Source organism: Chiloscyllium punctatum, chromosome 25, assembly GCF_047496795.1.
Source record: "Chiloscyllium punctatum isolate Juve2018m chromosome 25, sChiPun1.3, whole genome shotgun sequence".
Lineage (NCBI taxonomy): Eukaryota > Metazoa > Chordata > Chondrichthyes > Orectolobiformes > Hemiscylliidae > Chiloscyllium > Chiloscyllium punctatum.
Window position 1 is genome coordinate 64,802,472 of NC_092763.1, and position 22,875 is coordinate 64,825,346.

The 22,875-nt window shown below is 45.4% G+C and overlaps 1 protein-coding gene across 1 annotated transcript in view; it reads right to left on the reverse strand.

Moving 5' to 3' along the window:
- The window catches only part of slc16a2 (solute carrier family 16 member 2), a 99,285-nt gene extending 77,668 nt beyond the window's left edge, over nucleotides 1-21,617 (reverse strand). The window contains exon 1 of the mRNA XM_072595435.1: nucleotides 21,012-21,617. Within this exon, the coding sequence (XP_072451536.1) occupies nucleotides 21,012-21,309 (298 nt within the window). The 5' untranslated portion in view covers nucleotides 21,310-21,617. The remainder of the gene's footprint in view (nucleotides 1-21,011) is intronic.
- Nucleotides 21,618-22,875: the final 1,258 nt, after the last annotated feature.

Here is a 22,875-nt window from a genome sequence, read left to right on the forward strand (position 1 = left end):
GAGCTCAGGAGGGACTACGCAGGTTGGAGAACCATGAAGCCCCTCTTTGAGTCTCCAGCGGACTGGTGGGAAACAGTAAAAGGGAACATCAAGAGGTTCTTCATCCTCAAAAAGGTGTTCAGGAGGCGAGAGAGAGGCGGGGAAAACTGTCCCAACTCCAGGAAAGTATGCAGAACCTGCTCCTGCTGCAGACGATGGGGGTCAATGTCACGGAGGACCTCAAGGAGGTGAAGGGCCAGAAAGCCTCGCTCTTTGCCTCGGAGGCCTCCAGGATAATCTTCCTGTCCAGGGTCCGCTCGGTGGAGCGGGACGAGACGTGCTCACGTTTCTTCTTCCAGAAGGTGCACAAAGAGAGCTCCGTGCTCAGCAGCCTGAAGGAAGAAGATGGCTCGCTAACGTCATCTCAGGCTGACTTCATGAGGATCAGCAAATCCTTCTATGCTAGTCTGGATGACTCGAAGCCAACTGACAGCGCAGCCTCCCAGTCATTCCTGTCCTCTATCACGGAGGTCCTAGACGACGGGACAAGAGTGTGGCTGGACCAGCCGCTATCTCTGGATGAGCTGACCAAGGCCCTCGAGTCCTTCAAAAAGAATAAAACTCCCAGAAGCGACGGTTTACCGGTCGAGATTTATTCCGCTCTTTGGGACTTGATTGGCCGGAACCTGCTGGAGGTGTATGTCAGTATGCTTCAGGCAGGTACCATGAGTGAATCCATGAGGAAAGGCATCACCACCCTCATCTACAAGCGGAAGGGGGAGAGGGAGGAAATTAGAAATTGGAGACCAATCTCACTGTTAAACACAGACTACAAAATCTTGTCAAAGGTCATCGCCAACTGGGTCAGGTCTGCTCTGGGATCAGTAATCCACCCGGACCAAACCTGTGCTGTACCGGGCAGGAAGATCTCTGAGAGTCTCGCACTCCTCAGGGATACGATCGCCTACGTGCAGGACAGGGGGGTGGACACCTGCCTCATCAGCCTGGACCAGGAGAAAGCCTTTGACAGGATATCGCATACATATATGAGGGATGTCCTCTCCAAAATGGGCTTTGGGGAGGGAATCGGTAATTGGATCAGACTGCTCTACACCAACATTGTCAGTGCAGTCTCAATCAATGGGTGGGAATCAGATAGCTTCCCTGTAAGATCTGGAGTCAGGCAGGGATGCCCCCTCTCACCCGCCTTGTTTGTGTGCTGCATAGAGCCATTTGCCGAGTCCATCAGGAAGGATGCGAGCCTGAGAGGGGTGACTATTCCTGGCAGCGGGGGCCTGCAGGTTAAGGCCTCCCTGTGCATGGATGACGTTGCTGTTTTCTGCTCGGATCCGCTGTCCGTGCACAGACTCGTGTGCATCTGTGACCAGTTCAAACGGGCCTCGGGGGCCAAGGTAAACCGAGGCAAGAGCGAGGCCATGCTCTTCGGGAACTGGGCCGACCAATCCTCTATCCCCTTCACCGTCAGGACTGACCACCTGAAGGTGCTGGGTATTTGGTTCGGGGGGGCTGAGGTGTGCGCCAAGACCTGGGAGGAGCGGATCAGGAAGATGAGACAGAAACTAGGCAGATGGGAGCAACGGGGTCGATCTCCATCGCTGGGAAAAACCTGGTCATCAGGTGTGAGGTACTCTCAGTATTGTTATATGTGGCACAGGTCTGGCCTATCCCCAGAACCTGAACTGCCACAGTCACCTGGGCCATCTTCCACTTCATGTGGAGATCAAAGACGGACCGGGTCCGAAGAGACACAATGTACAAAGACCGGTGCAACGGGGGAAAAAACATGCCCAATGCTACCCTCATCCTGATGGCCACCTTTGTGTGTGGCTGAATCAAGCTGTGCGTAGATCCCCAGTACGCAAACACCAAGTGTCACTACGTACTGAGGTTCTACCTGTCCCCGGTGTTGCGAAGGACGGGCCTGGCCTCGCTGCCGCGGAACGCTCCGAGTAGTTGGACCGTTCCATATCACCTGTCCTTCGTGGAGAAACTTATGAAGAAAAACACCTTTGACCACAAGTCCATCAGGAAGTGGTCAGCACGTAGCATCCTTGAGACCCTTCGGGAAAAGGAGAGGGCGGATCCTGTCGAGCGGTTCCCTGAGCAGACTGTCTAAGCCATTTGGCAGAATGCCTCATCGCCAGAACTTTCCAACAAGCACCAAGACGTGGCTTGGCTGGTGGTGAGAAGGGCTCTGCCTGTGAGATCCTTTATGCACGCCCAGACTCTCTGCCGCACCGCATGCTGCCCTCGAAGCGGCTGCGGGGGGGACGAGACTGTCACACACCTCCTTCTGGAATGTGCCTATGCAGAAGAAGTCTGGAGAGGAATGCAGTGGTGTTTGTCGAGGTTCGTCCCGAGCAGCGCTGTGACACGGGACTCTGCTCTATGGCCTGTTCCCCGGGACGCACACAGAGACGAACATCAACTGTGCCTGGAGGATCATCAACTCGGTGAAGGACGCTCTCTGGGCGGTCCGAAACCTGTTGATCTTCCAGCTGAAGGAGCTGACCCCGACTGAGTGTTGCAGACTGGCACATTCCAAGGTCCAGGACTATATGTTGAGGGATGCACTGAAGCTTGGGGCAGTTGCCGCCAAGGCGCAGTGGGGAAAGACCACCGTGTAATATTTGCCTGCCTAAAGAAGAACAGGGGGCCCACGCAATCATTTGGACTCTGCTGGCACCTCAGCTCAAAATGTAATCGCACCAACCTGTAAATAGGAATGATTACTCTGTTTCGATACGCAAAGAAATGGAATGTTTACATATGTATGGCATGCCCAGTTGTATAGATCAAAGTATTTATGAATAAAGTATATTTTTGAAATTAAAAAAAATTGGGAGGTACCTTCTTAGCAAGTAGGTAACTCTAGAAACCAGCGTCCGATCTTGCCTGCTAAGAAAGGCAGGCATCGGTCATGGGTAAGATTGAGGCCTATAAGTAGCTGTAAATTGCCACTTAAAGTCACTAATGGACCTTTTCACCCAGGACTTAATTGCTGAGATGGCAGAAAGGGGGTGAGTACATCTCAGGGGCCAATTGGCCCAGTTATTTTCTTTTCTCGCCACCTCTATTGTCACCTCCAGGGAGGGGAAGGTCTGCCCAAGGATTTTTTAAAATCCATTCACAGAATGAGGGCATCGCTGGCTAGGCCATCATTTATTGCCAATCCCAACTGCCCTGAGGGCAGTTAAAGCATCAACCACATTCCGGTGCGTCTGTAAGTCAGGTCAGGTAATGAAGGCAGTTTCCTTCTCTAAAAGGACACTAGTGAACCAAATGATTTTTTTCCCACATTCAGCAATGGTCATCATTAGATCCTTAATCTAGCTTTTTTATTCATGTCAAATTCCACCATCCATCTGTGTTAACACACCAAGTAATAATTTATCTTGTAAGTGATTCCGTTAGTTCCTAGTACAGACATGAAAAATCTCACGAAAGCTGAAAAATGTTTAATACTCTTTGGAATTTTAAGCGTATTTGCGTCACTGGCCTTATGTAATAAATGATTGCAAACACAGTTTGTCTGAGATTAAAATGCAAGTACTGAATTGCTTCACTGAATGTTCACAATTGTTCACGCTTCTGCTGGCTATATTCAAACTGACACTCTATCTTCATCATCACACTATTTGATTAGATTAGATTCCCTACAGTGTGGAAACAGGCCATTCGACCCAACAAGACAACACTGACTCTCCGAAGAGTAACCTACCCAGATCTATTTCCCTCTGACTAATGCACTTAACACTAACTATGGGCAATTTAGCATGGCCAATTCACCTAACCTGCACATCTTTGGACTGTGGGAGGAAACTGGAGGAAACCCAAGCAAACACGGGGAGAATGTGCAAATTCCACAGAGACAGTCACCCGAGGCTGGAATCGAACCTGGGACCGTGAGGCAGCAGTGCTAACCACCAAGCCACCGTGCCACCCACCCATTTCTTTCAGGCTTCTTAGTGCAGCAATCCTCAAATCAGATTTTCATTATATTGTTCCCATTTTCTGCACGATCACCATGTTCTTTGCTTTCCTTTGATTCAATAATCTATTCAGTTCAGTCGTGAGACTGTCCAATGGCTAAGTATCAACAACTCAAATGATTTTTTTTTCTTTTCCTACCATTGCTCTGACACTGAGATCTCCAGTTTCTTTCTTAAACAGCAATCCAGTTAAACCTGCTCCACATTCTTTCTCCATGTTGTTGCAATTTAGTCTCCCTCAAGTATTCACTCAATTCTGTTTTAAAAGTTGCTGTTTAATGTTTTCCACCACTTTATCAGACAGTGCACTCCACATCCTAGCTACTTATTGTGTCAAAATATCTTTCCTCATGTTACCTTTGGTTCCTTTATAAAACTTCTTAAATCTATGCTGTCTAGTTATTGATTCCTAAAGTATTTGGAACAAGTTCTCTTTCCTTACTTTATCCAATTAATTCATAATTTTAAGCAGCTCGAGAAAAGCTAGTCTTCTCAGCTTGAAGAACAATCCCAGCCTCGCCACTCTATCAACAAAACGCTAATTCTTAATGCCTGGAAACATTCTAGTTAAGCTTTTGTGTATCCTCTCTAAAGCCTTCAGGTCCATTCTAAAATGGGGTGCCCAGATCAGACATACTCCTCTAGTTGAACCAAAGATTGTGGTTTCTTTATATTTAGCTGAAATTCCTGTTTTTTTAAACACCTGAATCTTTTCCGCTTTTGAGAATGTAATGAAACTTTATGTGAATCTTCTTCTGTTTAAAGACCATGCAATACTCCATACCGTTTTGCCTACAAGCTTAGATTCCAATTTAACTGGGTCATTTCCTGCTGAATTCATTAAAATTAGCCCTACTCCACTTAATAATGTTATACTAGATTGCTCCTTCCCTTTCTCCAGAATTAAGTTAAACTTTATGATGTGATGATCACTATTTCTAAGGTGCTTCCACCATTGCCACTCTCCACTCGATCCAGTTCACTCTCCAGGACTATGCAATAATGCTTTCTTCCTCATTGGAAGAAGGAAGCATAACTGATCAAGCAATTCTTGTAAGCACTTCAAAATTGCATCCCCAATTTGTCCTATGTATAATTAATGCCCATTTATTATTGATTTAGATAAATAAGATCTCCCACTATCAAAACTCTACAGTACTAAGTAGCTTCTTTGCAAATCTGTTTCTCTACTTCCTTCTCATTGCTCAGTGTATTATAAAAATACAGCACCATAATGGCTCCATTACTGTTTCTTAACTCTAACCAGAACAATTCTGTCCTTGGTCCCTCAAAAATATTTCATGTTTTTCCACAATATAACATCTTGCTTAACCAAAATGTTACTCCCTAGACATTTTTCCCTTTCCTACCTTTCTTGACTATTATATGCCCAAGAGTATCAAACATCCAGACCTCCTAACGTTGATTCTCCTGTTCCTTTGATGCTGCCTGACCTGCTGCGCTTTTCCAGCAACACATTTTTAAGCTTTTTTTAAAAGTCAGGTCTCAGTTATACAAAAGCATCACATTCCCATTCAGTTAAATGTACTTGTGCTCTCTAAGCTTAATCAACCATGCTTTCTAAATTTACTCAAAAGCACAGCAAATCAAATACAATTTCTTTGTATTTTTAATGATACCATATAATTTTACATTAATTTTAACTCTGTCTCTCATTTCAGTCCACTGTGCATCTTTGCTTCCTTCTCATTTTGCCCCCAGCTTCATATCTTAAGCAAACCTGTACATATTACAATTTGTCCTTTTATTGAAATTATGGATAACTGAAACCCAAGCACTATTCTTTGCAGCACCCAACTATTGAAATGTTTGCAATGTAAAGAAATACAGCAGCAAATTTGCACACAACCAGGCCCTCAAAAACAATTCATAGAAATCAGAGACCCTACTGCATGGAAGCATGCCACTCGGCCCACTGAGTCCACACCAACCCTCCTATGAGCATTCCACTCAGACCCACCCCACCACCCCACATTTCCCATGGCTAATTCACCGAGCCTACACATCCCTTGGACACTACAGGACAATTTAGCATGGCCAATCCACTTAACCTGCACATCTTTGGACTATGGGAGGAAACTAGAGCACCCGGAGAAAACCCAGGCAGCCATGGAGAGAATGTGCAAACTCTACACAGACCATTACCCAAGGGTGACCAAATAATCTGTTTAAGTTACATTTAATAAAGATAATGCTCCTCTTGCTCAATGTGGGAGCAGGGACACAGCTGATGTCCCTGGCTCCTTCACGTACAGGAAGTGTGTCCAGTTGCAGCTCTTGTTCGATGCATGATGGCTATGGAGCTGCAGATGGACTCTATGGAGCATACGCAATGCTGAGGGGGTCGTGGATAGCACGTTTCATGAATTGGAGATTAGGATTGCTGAGGGAGAAAGGGAATGGGTGACCAAAAGGCAGGGAAAGAGCAAGAAGGCAGTGCAGCTGTGCCCTGCGGTTATCTCCCTCCAAAAAAGGTGTGCATTTTGGATACTGTGGGGGGAGTTGGCTCACCAGGGGAAGGCAGCAATAGCCAAGTTGATGGCACCGTGGTTGGCTCTGCTATTCAGAAGGACAGGAAAAAGAGTGGAAAGGCTATAGTCATAGGGATTCAACTGTAAAAACAAGACTGCTAAATGGTACATTGTCTCCCAGGTACACAGGTCAGGGATGTCTTAGATCGGCTGCAGAACATTCTCAAAGGGGCAGGGTGAACAGCCAGTTGTTGTGGTGCATATGAGCACCAAGGATATAGGTAATAAACAGGATGAGGTCCGCAGAACTTAGGGGGTTAGGAGCCAAGTTAACCTCAGACGTAGTAATCTCAGGATTGCTACCAATGCCATGTGTTAGTCAGAGTAGGAATGATATAATAAGTAGGATGAATGTGTGGCCTGAGAGATGTTGGCGGAGGGAGAGGTTCAGATTTTTGGGACATTGGGACCAGTTGTGGGGAAGGTGGGACTATTACAAATTGAATGGTCTACACCTGGTCCAGACTGGAACCAATGTCCTTAGGGGCGCTTTTGCTAATGCTGTTATGGGGGGTTTAAACTAATGTAGTAGGGGGTTAGGAACCGAATGAGGATACAGGACAGTAAGGAAGCAGAACTAAAGCCTGGAAGGAACTAGATAATGAAGTCAGTGTGAGGAAGGGGAAGAGGAGACAGGGAGCAGATGATGAATGCTGAGGGACTGGTGGTCTGAGGTGCATTTGTTTTAATGCAACAAGTGTAGGTAGGTAAGGCGGATGAACTTAGGGCTTGGATTAGTACCTGTGAGCATGGTGTTATTGCTATTACTGAGATTTGGTTGAGAGAGGGGCATGATTGGCAGCTAAACATCCCAGGATATCAATGCTTCAGGCGGGATAGAGTGGGAGGTAAAAGGAGTGGAGGAGTTGCAAAACTGGTCAGAGAGGATATCACAGCAGTGCTGAAGGAGGGCACTATGGAGGACTCGAGCAATGAGGCAATATGGGCAGAGCTCAGAAATATGAAGGGTGCGGTGACAGTGTTGGGGCTGTACTACAGTCCTCCTAATAGTGAACGTGAGATAGAGGTGCAAATATGTAAACAGATCATGGAAAGAAGTCGGAGCAACTGGGTAGTGGTGATTGGAGATTTTAATTTTTCCAACATTGACTGGGATTCACTTAGTGTTAGAAGTCTAGATGGAGCAGAATTTGTAAGGAGCATCCAGGAGGGTTTTCTAGAGCAGTATGTAAATAGTCCAATTTGGGAAGGGACCATATTGGACCTGGTGTTGGGGAATGAGCCTGGCCAGGTGGTTGATGTTTCAGTAGGGGATTACTTTGGGAATAATGACCACAATTCCATAAGTTTTAGAATACTGATCGACAAAGACAAGAGTGGTCCTAAAGGAAGAATGGTAAACTGGGGGGAGGCCAACTATACCAAAATTCAGCTGGAGCTGGGGAATGTAGATAGGAAGCAGTAGTTTGAAGAGAAATCCACATTCATTATATGGGAAGCTTTTAAAGAGAGGTTGATTAGAGTTCAGGAGAGGTATGTTCCTGTGAAAATGAGGGCTCGAAATGGCAAGGTTAGGGAACCATGGATGACAGGTAAAATTGTGAGACTAGCTCAGAGGAAAAAAGATGTGTACATTAGGTCTAGTCGACTGAAGACAGACAAAGCTTTGGAAGAATATCAAGAACGTAGGACCAATCTGAAATGAGGAATTAAGAGGGCTAAAAGTGGTCATGAAATATCTTTAGCAAACAAGGTTAAGGAAAATCCCAAAGCCTTTTTCTCTTACATAAGGAGCAAGTGGGTAACTAGAGAAAGGAATGGCCCACTTAAGGACAAAGGAGGGAAGTTATGTGTGGCGTCAGAGAAAATGGGTCAGTATGGGTGCATGAGAAAATGGGTGCATCAGTATTCACCAAGGAGAGGGATAGATGTTGAGGTTAGGGATAGATCTTTGAGTACTCTAGGTCAAGTTGGCATAAGGAGGGAGGAAGTTGTGGGTATTCTAAAAGGCATTAAGGTAGACAAGTCCCCAGGTCTTGATGGGATCTATCCCAGGTTACTGAGGGAAGCGAGAGAAGAAATAGCTGGGGCTTTAACAGATATCTTTGCAGCATCCTTGAAAACTGGGGAGGCCCCAGAGGACTGGAAAATTGCTAATGTTGTCCCATTGTTTAAGAAGGGTAGCAGGGACACTCCAGGTAATTATAGACCGGTGAGCTTGGTGTCAGTAGTAGGGAAGCTGCTGGAGAAGATACTGAGGGATAGGATCTATTCCCATTTCGAAGAAAATAGGCTTATCAGTAATAGGCAGCATGGCTTAGAGTCATAGAGTCATAGAGAAATACAGCACAGAAACAGACCCTTCGGTCCAACTCGTCCATGCTGACCAGATATCTCAACCCAATCTTGTCCCACCTGCCAACACCCGGCCCATGTCCCTTCAAACCCTTCCTACTCATATACCCATCCAGATGTCTTTTAAATGTTGCAATTGTACTAGCCTCCACACTTCCTCTGGCAGCTCATTCCATACATGTACTACCCTCTGCATGAAAATGTTGCCCCTTAGGTCTCTTTTATATCTTTCCCCTCTCACCCTAAACCTATGCTCTCTAGTTCTGGACACCCCTGCTCCAGGGAAAAGACTTTGTCTACTAATCTTATCCATGCCCCTCATGATTTTATAAACCTCTATAAAGGTCACCTCTCAGCCTCTGATGCTCCAAGGAAAACAGCCCCAGCCCGTTCAGTCTCTCCCTATAGCTCAAATCCTCCAACCTTGGCAACATCCTTGTAAATCTTTTCTGAACCCTTTCAAGTTTCACAACATCTTTCCGATAGGAAGGAGACCAGAATTGCACACAATATTCCAACAGTGGCCTAACCAATGTCCTGTATAGCCACAACATGACCTCCCAACTCCTGTACTCAATACTCTGACTAATAAAGGAAAGCAAACCAAATGCCTTCTTCACTATTCTATCTACCTGCGACTCCACTTTCAAGGAACTATGAACTCCAAAGTCTCTTTTCTCAACAACTCTCCCTAGGACCTTACCATTAAGTGTATAAGTCCTGCTAAGATTTGCTTTCTCAAAATGCAGCACCTCACATTTATCTAAATTAAACTCCATCTGCCACTTCTCAGCCCAATGGCCCATCTGGTCCAGATCCCGATGTAATCTGAGATAACCTCCTTTGCTGTCCACTACACCTCAAATTTTGGTGTCATCAGCAAACTTACTAACTATACCTCTTATGCTCATATCCAAATCTTTTATATAAATGATGAAAAGTAGTGTACCCAACACTGATCCTTGTGGCACTCCACTGGTCACAGGCCTCCAGTCTGAAAAACAACCCTCCACCACCACCCTCTGTCTTCTACCTTTGAGCCAGTTCTGTATCCAAATGGCAAGTATTCCTTATATTCCATGAGATCTAACCTTGCTCACTAGTCTCCCATGGGGAACCTTGTCAAATGCCTTACTGAAGTCCATATAGATCACATCTGCCCTCATCAATCCTCTTTGTTACCTCTTCAAAAAACTCAAGTTGGTGAGACATGATTTCCCATGCATAAAGCAATGTTGACTATTCCTAATCAGTCCTTGCCTTTCCAAATACATGTACATCCTGTCCCTCAGGATTCGCTCCAACAACTTGCTTTGCGCGGGGAAGGTCATGTCTTACAACCCTAATCGAATTCTTTGAGGAAGTGACAAAGTAGATTAATGGAGGAAGAGCTGTAGATGTCATATACATGGACTTTAGTAAGGCGTTTGATAAGGTTCCCCATGGTAGGTTGATGTTGAAGGCAAAGTCGCATGGGGTCCAGAGTGTTCTAGCTAGATGAATAAAGAACTGGCTGGGCAACAGGAAACAGAGAGTTGTAGTGGAAGGGAATTTCTCAAAATGGAGGCCTGTGACCAATGGTGTTCCATAGGGATCCGTGCTGGGACCACTTTTATTTGTGATATATATAAATGATTTGGAGGAAGGTATCAGTTGCCTTATTAGCAACTGTGCAAATGACACTAAGGTTAGTGGAGTAACAGATAGTGAAGGGGACTGTCAGAAAGTACAGCAGAATATAGATAGATTGGAGAGATGGACAGAGAAATGGCAGATGGAGTTCAATCCAGGCAAACGTGAGGTGATGCATTTTGGAAAATCCAATTTGAGAACGAAATATACAGTAAATGGAGAAGTCCTGAGGAAAATTGATGTAGAGAGATCTGGGCATTCAGATCCATTGTTCCCTGAAGTTGGCAACGCAGGTCAGTAAAGTATTCAAGAAGGCATACAGCATGCTTTCCTTCATTGGAAGGGATATTGAGGACAAGAGGTGGCAGGTCATGTTACAGTTGTGTAGGACTTTGGTTCAGCCACATTTGAAATACTGCGTACAGTTCTGGTCACATTACCGAAAGGATGTGAATGCTTTGGAGAGGGTGCATAGGAGGTTCACCAGGATATTGCCTGGTATGGCGGGCACTAGCTATGAAGAGAGGCTGAATAGATTAGGATTATTTTAATTAGAAAGACAGAGGTTCAGGGGGGACCTGATTGAGGTCGACAAAATCATGAGAGGTATAGACAGGGCAGATAGCAAGAAGCTTTTTCCCCAGAGTGCGGAACTAGGGGTCACGAGTTCAAGTGAGGGAAAAGGCGGAACGATAGTGTCATTTAAGATGGATCTAGACAGACACATGAATCGGCAGGGAGCAAAGGGATACAGATCCTTAGAAAATAGACAGCAGGTTTAGATAGAGGATCACGATCAATGCAGGCTTGGAGGGCCGAAGGGCCTGTTCCTGTGCTGTAATTTTCTTTGTTCTTTCTTTGTTCAAGGCTATGAAGTGAGGAGAGTGACTCTAGTCTTCTTTAAATATGATGTTCATTTGATCAGGCAAATATAGGTTTTCCTCCAACAGATAACGTAGTCTGAGATGAAGACTATTCCACTGAGCAAGATGACTTTAAAGCAATATTAGTCAATTAAATTGCAAAACTATGAATAAAACATTTTTTGATACCATTATCCAATTCCACACAGTTGCAGATAAAACATGGAACAAGTCAACGAAGCATCGCTATGTCTTCACGACTGAATCCATTACAGCAATTAAATTTAACATCAAGTTCTTGTTCTCCTTTATAAAACCAAGTGGTGAAGGATAGTGGTGCTTCTACGCATGAACAACACATCCCTACAACCCAGGGGGTTGCAATCTATAACTCTGAAGACACACGCACTTCTAACATATTTTTACAGCTCTCAAGTTTTTCCAGTTGGATCTAATTTCTTTATGTTTTCTTTATGTTATTAAGTCAAGAAAAGTAAAAGCCTGGTTTCGCACAGTTAACATGCACCGCGTACAGTTAAACACTTAGAACATCCACTTACAATGCATGTTATTGATCAGCATTATAGACTCATTTAACATTTAGTTGTTTGGGACTGACTAAGCCTGAAGACTGGAAAATATTCAAATGAGTGAGAGTGGCTGCCCTTGGCACACTGGGCCAAGGGCACCCATGACGTCATCAAGAAGTCCTAGCAAAACTAAAGTCAATGGGAATCAGGTAGGAGTCATACCTCGCACAAAGGAAGATGGCTATGGGTGGGGAAGACAAAGCCAAAGACAAAGATTATGCCTCACTACATGTGACAATAATTCAATGCAATCATCTCAGCTCCAGGACATCTCCTCAGGGATTCCCCAGTGTAGTATCACTGGCACAGTCATTGTCAGATGCTTCATTAAAGAGCTCCTCTCCATTATAAGGTCAGAGGTGTGGATAGTTGATAATGATTGCGCAATGTTCAGGACCAACATTCCCACTAAGCTGCACATGTGCGCAGCTACTCTAATGTTCTACATGTGGCAATCACCATCATCACGACAATTATAGAATTGACTTCTGGTTCTGGAAGTCAATGCCCCGCATAGATCTTGAAAGATTGCGTAGCTGGTAGAAAAATTAGACTCGGTGCTCTTCAGCACCATTCATGACTCCTCAAATTGTGAACAGTCTATATCCAAATTCAGCAAGACCTTGACAATGTTTGGGCTTGGGCTGATAAGTGGCATGTAACATTTATGCCACACAAACACCAGGCAGTGACCATATCCAACAAGAGAAAATTCAAGCATGCTGCCCACCTTAAGATTCAATGACATCACCATTATTGAATTCCACACTATCAACATCTGACCTGGATCAGTCATATAAACACTGTGACTAAAAAAAGCAGGTCAGATACTAGGAATACTGCAGCAAGTAACTCACCTCCTGATTCTGCAAAGCCTGTCCAAGATCTACAAAGCACATTTCGGGAGCCTGATGGGATAGCCTCCACTTGCCTGGATAAGTACAACTCCAGCAACACACATGAGATTCAACACTACCCAGGACACAGCAGTCTATTTAATTGGCACTCACCCAACAGCATCAACATTCACTGCCACCAACACAAATGCACAGTGGTAGCAATGTGTACCATCTACAAGATGCACTGCAACCATTTACCCAGGCTTCTTAGACAGTACTTTCAAAATTTGCAATCTCTACCATCTAGAAGGACAAGGGCAGCAGATACTTGGGAACACCACCACCTGCAAGGTCCCACTAAGCCATTCACCATCCTGACTTGGAATTATATTGCCATTCCTTCATCCTCGTGGGGTCAAAACTTTGGAACACCCTCCCAAAAGCCCAGCAAATGGGTTTACCTACATCAGGTAGATTATAGCAATTCAAGAAGGTAGCTCACCTCCACCTTCTCAAGGGCAATTTTAAATGCTGGCCCAGTCAGCGATGCCCACATCCCATGAATGAATTTTTAAAAGTTGCCAAAATGGTTTTCTATGACAGCATTATGTACATAGTGTTTGTGCCATGCTTCAGGTAAAGGGGCCAATACTCCCTAAAATTTAAGGTACACTCACATCCTTCGGGGGTTATGAAGAATAGTCACACTCTTCAGAAACCAAAGGGCTTTTGCCTGAAACGTCGATTTTACTGCCCTTCGGATGCTGCCTGAACTGCTGTGCTTTTCCAGCACCACTCTAACCTAGACTCTGGTTTCCAGCATCTGCAGTCATTGTTTTTACCGAACTAAATTTCATCTATTTAGTTTGGCAAATTGAATATATTTACTTCAGAAATCTTATTGAAACATTGTGAGTCTGTCTATACAAGAACACAGATGGTTATTTTTCCCTGTTCCTTTAACGTGAATTATGATCAGAAGAGATCTCCAGCTAATCTGGAAATAAATTTTAAGTGTTAAATTGCAGCAAAGAATTGCTGCACACAGCAAACAGTAACATTTGAATATAGAATTACAGCATATCGATGTAGGAGGGAAGTTTTCCCCTCATTGTGATAGTTGATAAGATTGTAATTAGGGAGCCGTTCACTGAAATAGGGGAGTTAAATCAATCTAAAACAGATTATGGTTTCTTTTCATTGACATCCATTCACTTCAAGCTTGAATACATGGGATTATTCAGAAATCACTTCAAACGTCTAGCACAAAACACTCATGATTTGAAAGTTAGTTTTACAATCATAACAGCATTTTGTTTTAAACCTACTAAAAGTGGCATTAAAGCATATCAAAATATCGCTGTACACCAATGACAATAAAAAAAACAGCAAGTACTGGAGGAATTCAAATCTGCCAGTATCGCACAGAGAACTACAATCATCAGAGAACATCCCCCCTCCCCAGCAACCTGATGATAAAAGAAGCTCATTGATGAAGCAGCTAATCATGGTTGGGTCGAGGACATCACCCAGGTAAAACAATGACTGTAGATGCTGGAAACCAGATTCTGGATTAGTGGTGCTGGAAGAGCACAGCAGTTCAGGCAGCATCAGAGGAGCAGCGAAATCGACATTTCAGGCAAAAGCCCTTCATCAGGAATAAAGGCAGAGATCCAGAAGCGTGGAGAGATAAGCTAGAGGAGGGTGGGGGTGGGGAGAAAGTAGCATAGAGTACAATGGGTGAGTGGGGGAGGGGATGAAGGTGATAGATTAGGGAGAAGAGGGTGGAGTGGATAGGTGGTAAAGGAGATGGGTAGGTAGGTCAAGTCCGGACAAGTAATGGGGACAGTGCTGAGCTGGAAGTTTGGAACGAGGGTGACGTGGGGGAAAAGGAAATGAGGCAACTGTTGAAGTCCACATTGATGCCCTGGGGTTGAAGTGTTTTGTGACAGAAGATGAGGCGTTCTTCCTCTCGGCGTCTGGTGGTGAGGGAGCGGAAGTGAAGGAGGCCCAGGACCTCCATGTCCTCGGCAGAGTGGGAGGGGGAGTTGAAATGTTGGGCCACGGGGCGGTGTGGTTGATTGGTGCGGGTGCCCCAGAGATGTTCCCTAAAGCGTTCTGCTAGGAGGCGTCCAGTCTCCCCAATGTAGAGGAGACCACATCTGGAGCAACGGATACAATAAATGATATTAGTGAATGTGCAGGTAAAACTTTGATGGATGTGGAAGGCTCCTTTAGGGCCTTGGATAGAGGTTAGGGAGGAGGTGTAGACGCAGGTTTTACAGTTCCTGTGGTGGCAGGGGAAGGTGCTAGGATGGGAGGGTGGGTCGTAGAGGGGCGCAGACCTGACCAGGCAGTCACGGAGGGAACAGTCTTGGCGGAAGGCGGAAAGGGGTGGGGAGGGGAATATATCCCTGGTGGTGGGGTCTTTTTGGAGGTGGCAGAAATGTCGGCGGATGGTTTGGTTTATGCGAAGGTTGGTAGGGTGGAAGGTGAGCACTAGGGGCGTTCTGTCCTTGTTACGGATCAGGGCTCTTGTGGTGCAGAGATAGTGTCCCTAACCTCTGGACCAGGAGACTTGGGCTCCAGTCCCATCTGCTTCAAAGGTGTGTAATAACATTTCTCAGCAGATTGATTCCAAAGGTTGGAGTTTCTAAGAGGAGCTTGTGGCTCTTGTAACACAATGGCAGTGTCCCTACCTCTGAGCCAGAAAGCCCACTTTCAAGACCCATCTGCTCCAAAGGTGCAGAATTGCAACTCTGAACAGTTTGATTAGGAAACTATTTAGCCTGAGGTGCTCCTGCAGAGATGTCCTGGAACTGAAGTGACTGATCTCAACAATTACAACCACTTTTGTTTCTGCTGGGCATGATTCCAACCAAGAGCTGTCTCTCTGATTCACTTCAAGTTTGCCAGAGATCTTTTATGTTGGAGAAATCAGCAGATTTGGCAGCATCTGTGGAGAAAAATAAAGGCCAACGTTTCGAGTCTCAAGCATTCACTGAATTTTGCTTTTATTCGCAACGCTTCACTTGCTCAAACGCTGCACAGTTCAGTCACTCATCTCAGTTAAAGCAAATGCTGGAAATGTGAAGTCCAACCAGAAACAGTCACTGCAGCTAGGACATTCGAATCTCCCTCCAAACGCTGCTTGACTTACTGAGTATTCCCTGCATTTTCTCTCATTATCTTGCTTGGGAAAATCTACCACTTCTAAAATTATTTCCGAAAAGATCCTGGTTTGGTTTAAGTGCTAAGCTTTGATATAACTCCCAACAAGGAGACACAAACAAAGCTCCATTGACTTGCAGCAAATGTCATTCTTTCTGCTAAATGTAGCATACGCTTTTCATATAACATATGACACACAGCCTCTTTCTCTTGTTATTAGCCTTACGAACAGACCTCTTATATATTAGAATTGATCTTCCTCTGCAGCTGTGACACTATATTCTGCATTCTGTTCTGTTACCATTATGCACTTAGGTATGAATGGTCTGGACAGCACACAAGACAATACTTTTCACTGTGTCTCGATACACAATAGACAATAGACAATAGGTGCAGGAGTAGGCCATTCTGCCCTTCAAGCCTGCACCACCATTCATTATGATCATGACTGATCATCCTTAATCAGTATCCTGTTCCTGCCTTTTCTCCATAACCCTTGATTCCACTATCTTTGAGAGCTCTATCCAACTCTTTCTTAAAAGAATCCAGAGCTTGGACCTCCACTGCCCTCTGGGGCAGAGCATTCCACACAGCCAACACTCTCTGGGTGAAGAAGTTTCTCCTCATCTCTGTCCTAAATGGTCTACTCCATATTTTTAAGCTGTATCCTCCGGTTCGGCACTCACCCATCAGCAGAAACATGTTTCCTGCCGCCAGAGTGTCCAATCCTTTCATAATCTTATATGTCTCAATCAGATCCCCTCTCAGTCTTCTAAACTCAAGGGTATACAAGCCCAGTCGCTCCAGTCTTTCAGTGTAAGGTAATCCCGCCATTCCAGGAATTGACCTCGTGAACGTACGCTACACTCCCTCAATAGCTAGAATGTTTTTCCTCAAATTTGGAGACCAGAACTGCACACAGTACTCCAGGTGTAGTCTCACCAGGGCCCTGTACAGCTGCAGAAGAACCTCTTTGCTTCTATACTCAATCCCTCTTGCTATGAAGGCCAGCATGCTATTAGCCTTCTTCACTACCTGCTGTACCTGCATGCTTACCTTCATTGACTGGTGTACAAGAACACCCAGATCTCTTTGTACTGCCCCTTTACCTAACTTGATTCCATTTTGGTAGTAATCTGCCTTCCTGTTCTTGCCACCAAAGTGAATAACCATACATTTATCCACATTAAACTGCATCTGCCGTGCATCTAACCACTCACCTAACTTGTCCAGGTCACCCTGTAACCTCCTAACATCCTCCTCACATTTCACCCTGCCACCCAGCTTAGTATCATCAGCACATTTGCTAATGTTATTGCTAATACCATCTTCTATATCATTAAGATATATTGTAAAAAGCTGTGGTCCTAGTACTGATCCCTGCGGTCACTGGTCACTGCCTGCCATTCTGAAATGGAGCCGTTTATCACTACTCTTTGTTTCCTATCAGCCAACCAACTTTCAACGAAGTAAAAACAATGACTGCAGATGCTGGAAACCAAATTCTGGATTAGTGGTGCTGGAAGAGCACAGCAGTTCAGGCAGCATCCAAGTAGCTTCAAAATCGACATTTTGGGCAAAAGCCCTTCATCAGGAATAAAGGCAGTGAGCCTGAAGCATGAAGAAAGAAGCTAGAGGAGGGTGGGGGTGGGGAGAAAGTATCATAGAGTACAATGGGTGAGTGGGGGAGGGGATGAAGGTGACAGGTCAAGGAGGAGAGGGTGGAGTGGATAGGTGGAAAAGAAGATAGGCAGGTAGGACAAGTCCGGACAAGTTATGGGGACAGTTACTGAGCTGGAAGTTTAGAACTAGGGTGAGGTGAGGGAAGGGGAAATGAGGATACTGTTGAAGTCCACATTAATGCCCTGGGGTTGAAGTGTTCCGAGACGGAAGATGAGGCGTTCTTCATCCAGGCATCTGGTGGTGAGGGAGCGGCGGTGAAGGTGGCCCAGGACCTCCATGTCCTCGGCAGAGTGGGAGGGGGAGTTGAAATGTTGGGCCACGGGGCGGTTTGGTTGATTGGTGCGGGTGTCCCGGAGATGTTCCCTAAAGCGCTCTGCTAGGAGGCGCCCAGTCTCCCCAATGTAGAGGAGACCGCATCGGGAGCAACAGATACAATAAATGATATTAGTGGATGTGCAAGTAAAACTTTGATGGATGTGGAAATTCATCAAAGTTTTACTTGCACATCCACTAATATCATTTATTGTATCCGTTGCTCCCGATGCGGTCTCCTCTACATTGGGGAGACTGGGCGCCTCCTAGCAGAGCGCTTTAGGGAACATCTCCGGGACACCCGCACCAATCAACCACACCGCCCCGTGGCCCAACATTTCAACTCCCCCTCCCACTCTGCCGAGGACATGGAGGTCCTGGGCCACCTTCACCGCCGCTCCCTCACCACCAGACGCCTGGAGGAAGAACGCCTCATCTTCCGCCTCGGTACACTTCAACCCCAGGGCATCAATGTGGACTTCAACAGTTTCCTCATTTCCCCTTCCCCCACCTCACCCTAGTTCTAAACTTCCAGCTCAGTAACTGTCCCCATAACTTGTCCGGACTTGTCCTACCTGCCTATCTTCTTTTCCACCTATCCACTCCACCCTCTCCTCCTTGACCTATCACCTTTATCCCCTCCCCCACTCACCCATTGTACTCTATGCTACTTTCTCCCCACCCCCACCCTCCTCTAGCTTCTCTCTCCACGCTTCAGGCTCACTGCCTTTATTCCTGATGAAGGGTTTTTGCCCGAAACGTCGATTTCAAAGCTACTTGGATGATGCCTGAACTGCTGTGCTCTTCCAGCACCACTAATCCACAACCAACTTTCAATCCATGTTAGTACTTTGCCCCCAATACCATGTGCCCTAATTTTGCTCACTAACCTCCTATGTGGGACTTTATCAAACGCTTTCTGAAAGTCCAGGTACACCACATCTACTGGATCTTCCTCGTCCATCCTCAGAGTTACATCCTCAAAAAATTCCAGAAGATTAGTCAAGCATGATTTCCCCTTCATAAATCCATGCTGACTCTGACCTATGATGTTACTACTATCCAGATGTGTCGTAATTTCATCCTTTGTAATAGACTCCAGCATCTTTCCCACCACTGAGGTCAGACTAACTTGTCTATAATTTCCTGCTCTCTCTCCCACCTTTCTTAAAAAGTGGTATAACATTAGCCACCCTCCAATCTGCTGGAACTGATCCCGAATCTATCGAACTCTGGACGAAAATCACCAACGCATCCACAATTTCCGGAGCCAACTACTTCAGTACCCTGGGATGTCGACCATCAGGCCCAGGGACTTATCAACCTTCAGACCTAACAGTCTCTCCAACACCAATTCCTGGCAAATATAAATTCCCGTAAGTTCAGGTCCTTCAGCCACTGTTACCTCAGGGAGATTGCTTGTGTCTTCCCCAGTGAACACAGATCTGAAGTACCCATTTAATTCTTCTGCCATTTCTTTGTTCCCTGTAATATATTCCCCTGTTTCTGTCTTCAAGGGCCCAATTTTAGTCTTCACCATTTTTTTGCTTTTCACATACCTAAAAAAGCTTTTACTATCCTCCTTTATATTATTGGCCAGTTTACCTTTGTACCTCATTTTTTCTCTTTGTATTTCCTTCTTAGTAATCCTCTGTTGTTCTTTAAAAGCTTCCCAGTCCTCTGTTTTCCCACTTATCTTTGTTGTGTTACACTTTTTCTCTTTTAACTTTCTATGTTTCTTAACTTCCCTCGTCAGCCAGGGCCACCCACGCCTCCTCCTAGGATCTTTCTTCCCTTTTGGAATGAACTGATCCTGCAACTTCTGCATTATACACAGAAATATCCGCCATTATTCCTCCACTGTCATCCCTGCTAAGATATTGCACCATTGAACTTTGGCCAGGTCCTCCCTCGTGGCTCCATAGTTCCCTTCATTCAACAGAAATATTGTCACTTCCGATTGTACCCTCTCCCTCTCAAATTGCAGATTGAAGCTTATTGTATTATGGTCACTACTTCCCAATGGCTCCTTCACTTTGGGGTCCCTGACCAATTCTGGTTCATTGCACAATACCAGATCCAGAATTGCCTTCTCCCTGGTCGGCTCCAGCACCAGCTGTTCTAAGAATCCATCTCTGAGGCACTCCACAAAGTCTCTTTCTTGAGGTCCAATACCATCCTGATTCTCCCAGTCTACCTGCATGTTAAAATCCCCCATAACAACTGTAGTAACATCTTTGCGACAGGCCAATTTCATCTCCTGATTCAACTTCCATCTGACATCCAGACTACTGTTTGGGGACCTGTAGATAACCCCCAAGAGGGTCTTTTTACCCTTAGAATTTCTCAGCTCTATCCACACTGACTCTACATCCCCTGATTCTAGGTCCCCCCACGCAAGGTACTGAATATCCTCCCTTACCAACATGGCCACCCCACCCCCTCTGCCCATCAGTCTGTCCTTACGATAGCACGTGTAGCCTTGAATATTCATTTCCCAGGCCCTGTCCACTTGAAGCCACGTCTCAGTTATCCCCACAATATCGTATCTGCCAATTTCCAAAAGAGCCTCAAGCTCATCCATCTTATTTCTAATGCTTCGTGCATTCATGTATAGTATTTTTAATTTGTTACTGCCCTCACCCTTCCCATCAACTCCTATTTCACTCAACCTTACAGCATGATCCCTTACTGAGTTTTCTGCCTCATTGATACAGTTGTCTTTCTTGACTTCTCTTGTTCTAACTTTCCCTTCAATTTCCTTCTTCAACAACCAGTTTGCCCCCACCCCACTTAGTTTAAATGTAGCAGTGTTGCAGTAGCAAACCTGCCTGCCAGAATGCTGGTCCCTAACCTATTAAGGTGCAAACCGTCTCTCTTGCAGAATTTATGCTTACACATGACGATAATAAATCAAACAACATACATATAACGTGCTAATCACGTTTTATATCAAACAGACAGCGTCTGGATGCAGCAACTTTGCGAGTTAGGGGGATTTTTTTTGCAAGTTGGACAGGCGCAGTGTCAGTCGCTAACGACCTGGACAATTGGCACTCACCAGTTTTAAACTGGATGCTCGGGTCGCCAAGAGCCTGCAACTCATTCAGGAGCATCACGTAGAGAATGCCGAACGAGTTCTGGATGCCGAAAATGGAGCCGTTGCACCAGGTGGTGGCGAAAACCACGATCCAGCCGAAGCCGCCTTCGGGCACGGGGGAGCCGGACTGTGCTCCCGGAGCGGAGGCCGCCTGTGACGGTAACTCGGGGGCGCTGCCCTCGGGCTCCTCCAGTTGCTGCAGCTCAGCCACTTCGCCGATCCCCACCGTCTGCTTCAGCTCTGTCGCCTCGCCGTCCATTCCCCCTCCCCTTTCGCTGCCAGCCAGCTAGCTGCGTGCACTTGTTTTCCCGATCAGTCTGGTCTGCACCCGATGGGTTTTATATAATGGGGTTTTTTTTTTGGCCTGACTTTAACCAGGGGCTGCACCGATCTACAGTCACAGCCCGGGAGCGAGTTTTCTCTGTAAACATACAAAAATCCCAAGTGTAAACGTGCGTGTCGTCGCCCGCTGTCTGCCTGTTGCCAGAATAAATGGAACTATCAAAATCAATCAGCTCCAGAGGAAACGAATCCCCGGACAGTACATAAACAGCAGACGCTCCGCCTCTGTAGCCATTCTACATAGAAAGATAATAGAGAGAGGGGAGAGGAGGTGGATAAAATTGGTCAGGTCTCTCTGACTCAGGAGCCTGAGGCAGGACTCATTCCAAACTTGCACTCCCATCCCACGATACTTATAAACAGCCATACACAGACAAATGGGGAATGTTTGTAGTCGCACTCAGTCTGGTGCAGGTCCAATAAAGCTGATTGATCTACTGAGGACCTCTACGTTTTTTTTATCTCTTTTTTTAATAACAGCTTTCCCAGCACCTGCCTTTAGTTTGAGGGACAGTTATAATATGAACTTGAAGTTTCAACATTCAGTTCTCTCCTGTTCCAGTTATTTGGAAACTAGGTTAAAATAAATGGCCATGATTTGGACGTGCAGGTGTTGGACTGGGCTGGACAAATCACACACCACCATCACTCTATTAGTTTTAAAATAATGATGGAAAAGGATTTAAAAAGTTGAAGTTCTAAATTGGAGGAAGGTTAATTTTGACAGGCAAGAACTTTCAAAAGCTGATTGGGGGCAGATGTTCGCAGGTAAAGGGAAGGCTGGAAAATGGGAAGCCTTCAGAAATGAGATAACGAGAGTCCAGAGACAGTATAGTCCTGTCAGGGTGAAAGGAAAGGCTGGTAGGTGTAGGGAATGCTGGATGACTAAAGACATTGAGGATTTGGTTAAGAAAAAGAAGGAAGCATATGTCAGGTATAGACAGGATAGATTGAGTGAATCCTTAGAAGAGTATAAAGGCAGTAGGAGTATGCTGAAGAGGGAAATCAGGAGGGTAAAAAGTGGACAGGAGATAGGTTGGCAAACAGGGTTAAGGAGAATCCAAAGGATTTTATAAATACATTCAGGACAAAAGAGTAATTGGGAGAGAATAGGGCCCCTCAAAGATCAGCAAGGTGGCCTTTATGTGGAGCTGCAGGAGATGGGAGAGATACTAAACAAGTATGTTGCATCAGTGTTTACTGAAGAAGGACATGGAAGATATAGAATGTAGGGAAATAGATGGTGACATCTTGAAGAATGTCCATATTACAGAGGAGGAAGGGCTGGATGTCTTGAAACGCATAAAAATGGATAAATCCCCAGGACCTGATCAGGTCATACTTGTTTGAAATGGGGATAGTCATAGAAGACTCCTGCACTAACCGCCTATCTCTCTTACCTTTCCTGGAGTTAGCCCATCTATGTGGTTGTATCTGCGACTTACCCCCTTCCTATAAGTGTCATCCATCACATCCCCTTGCT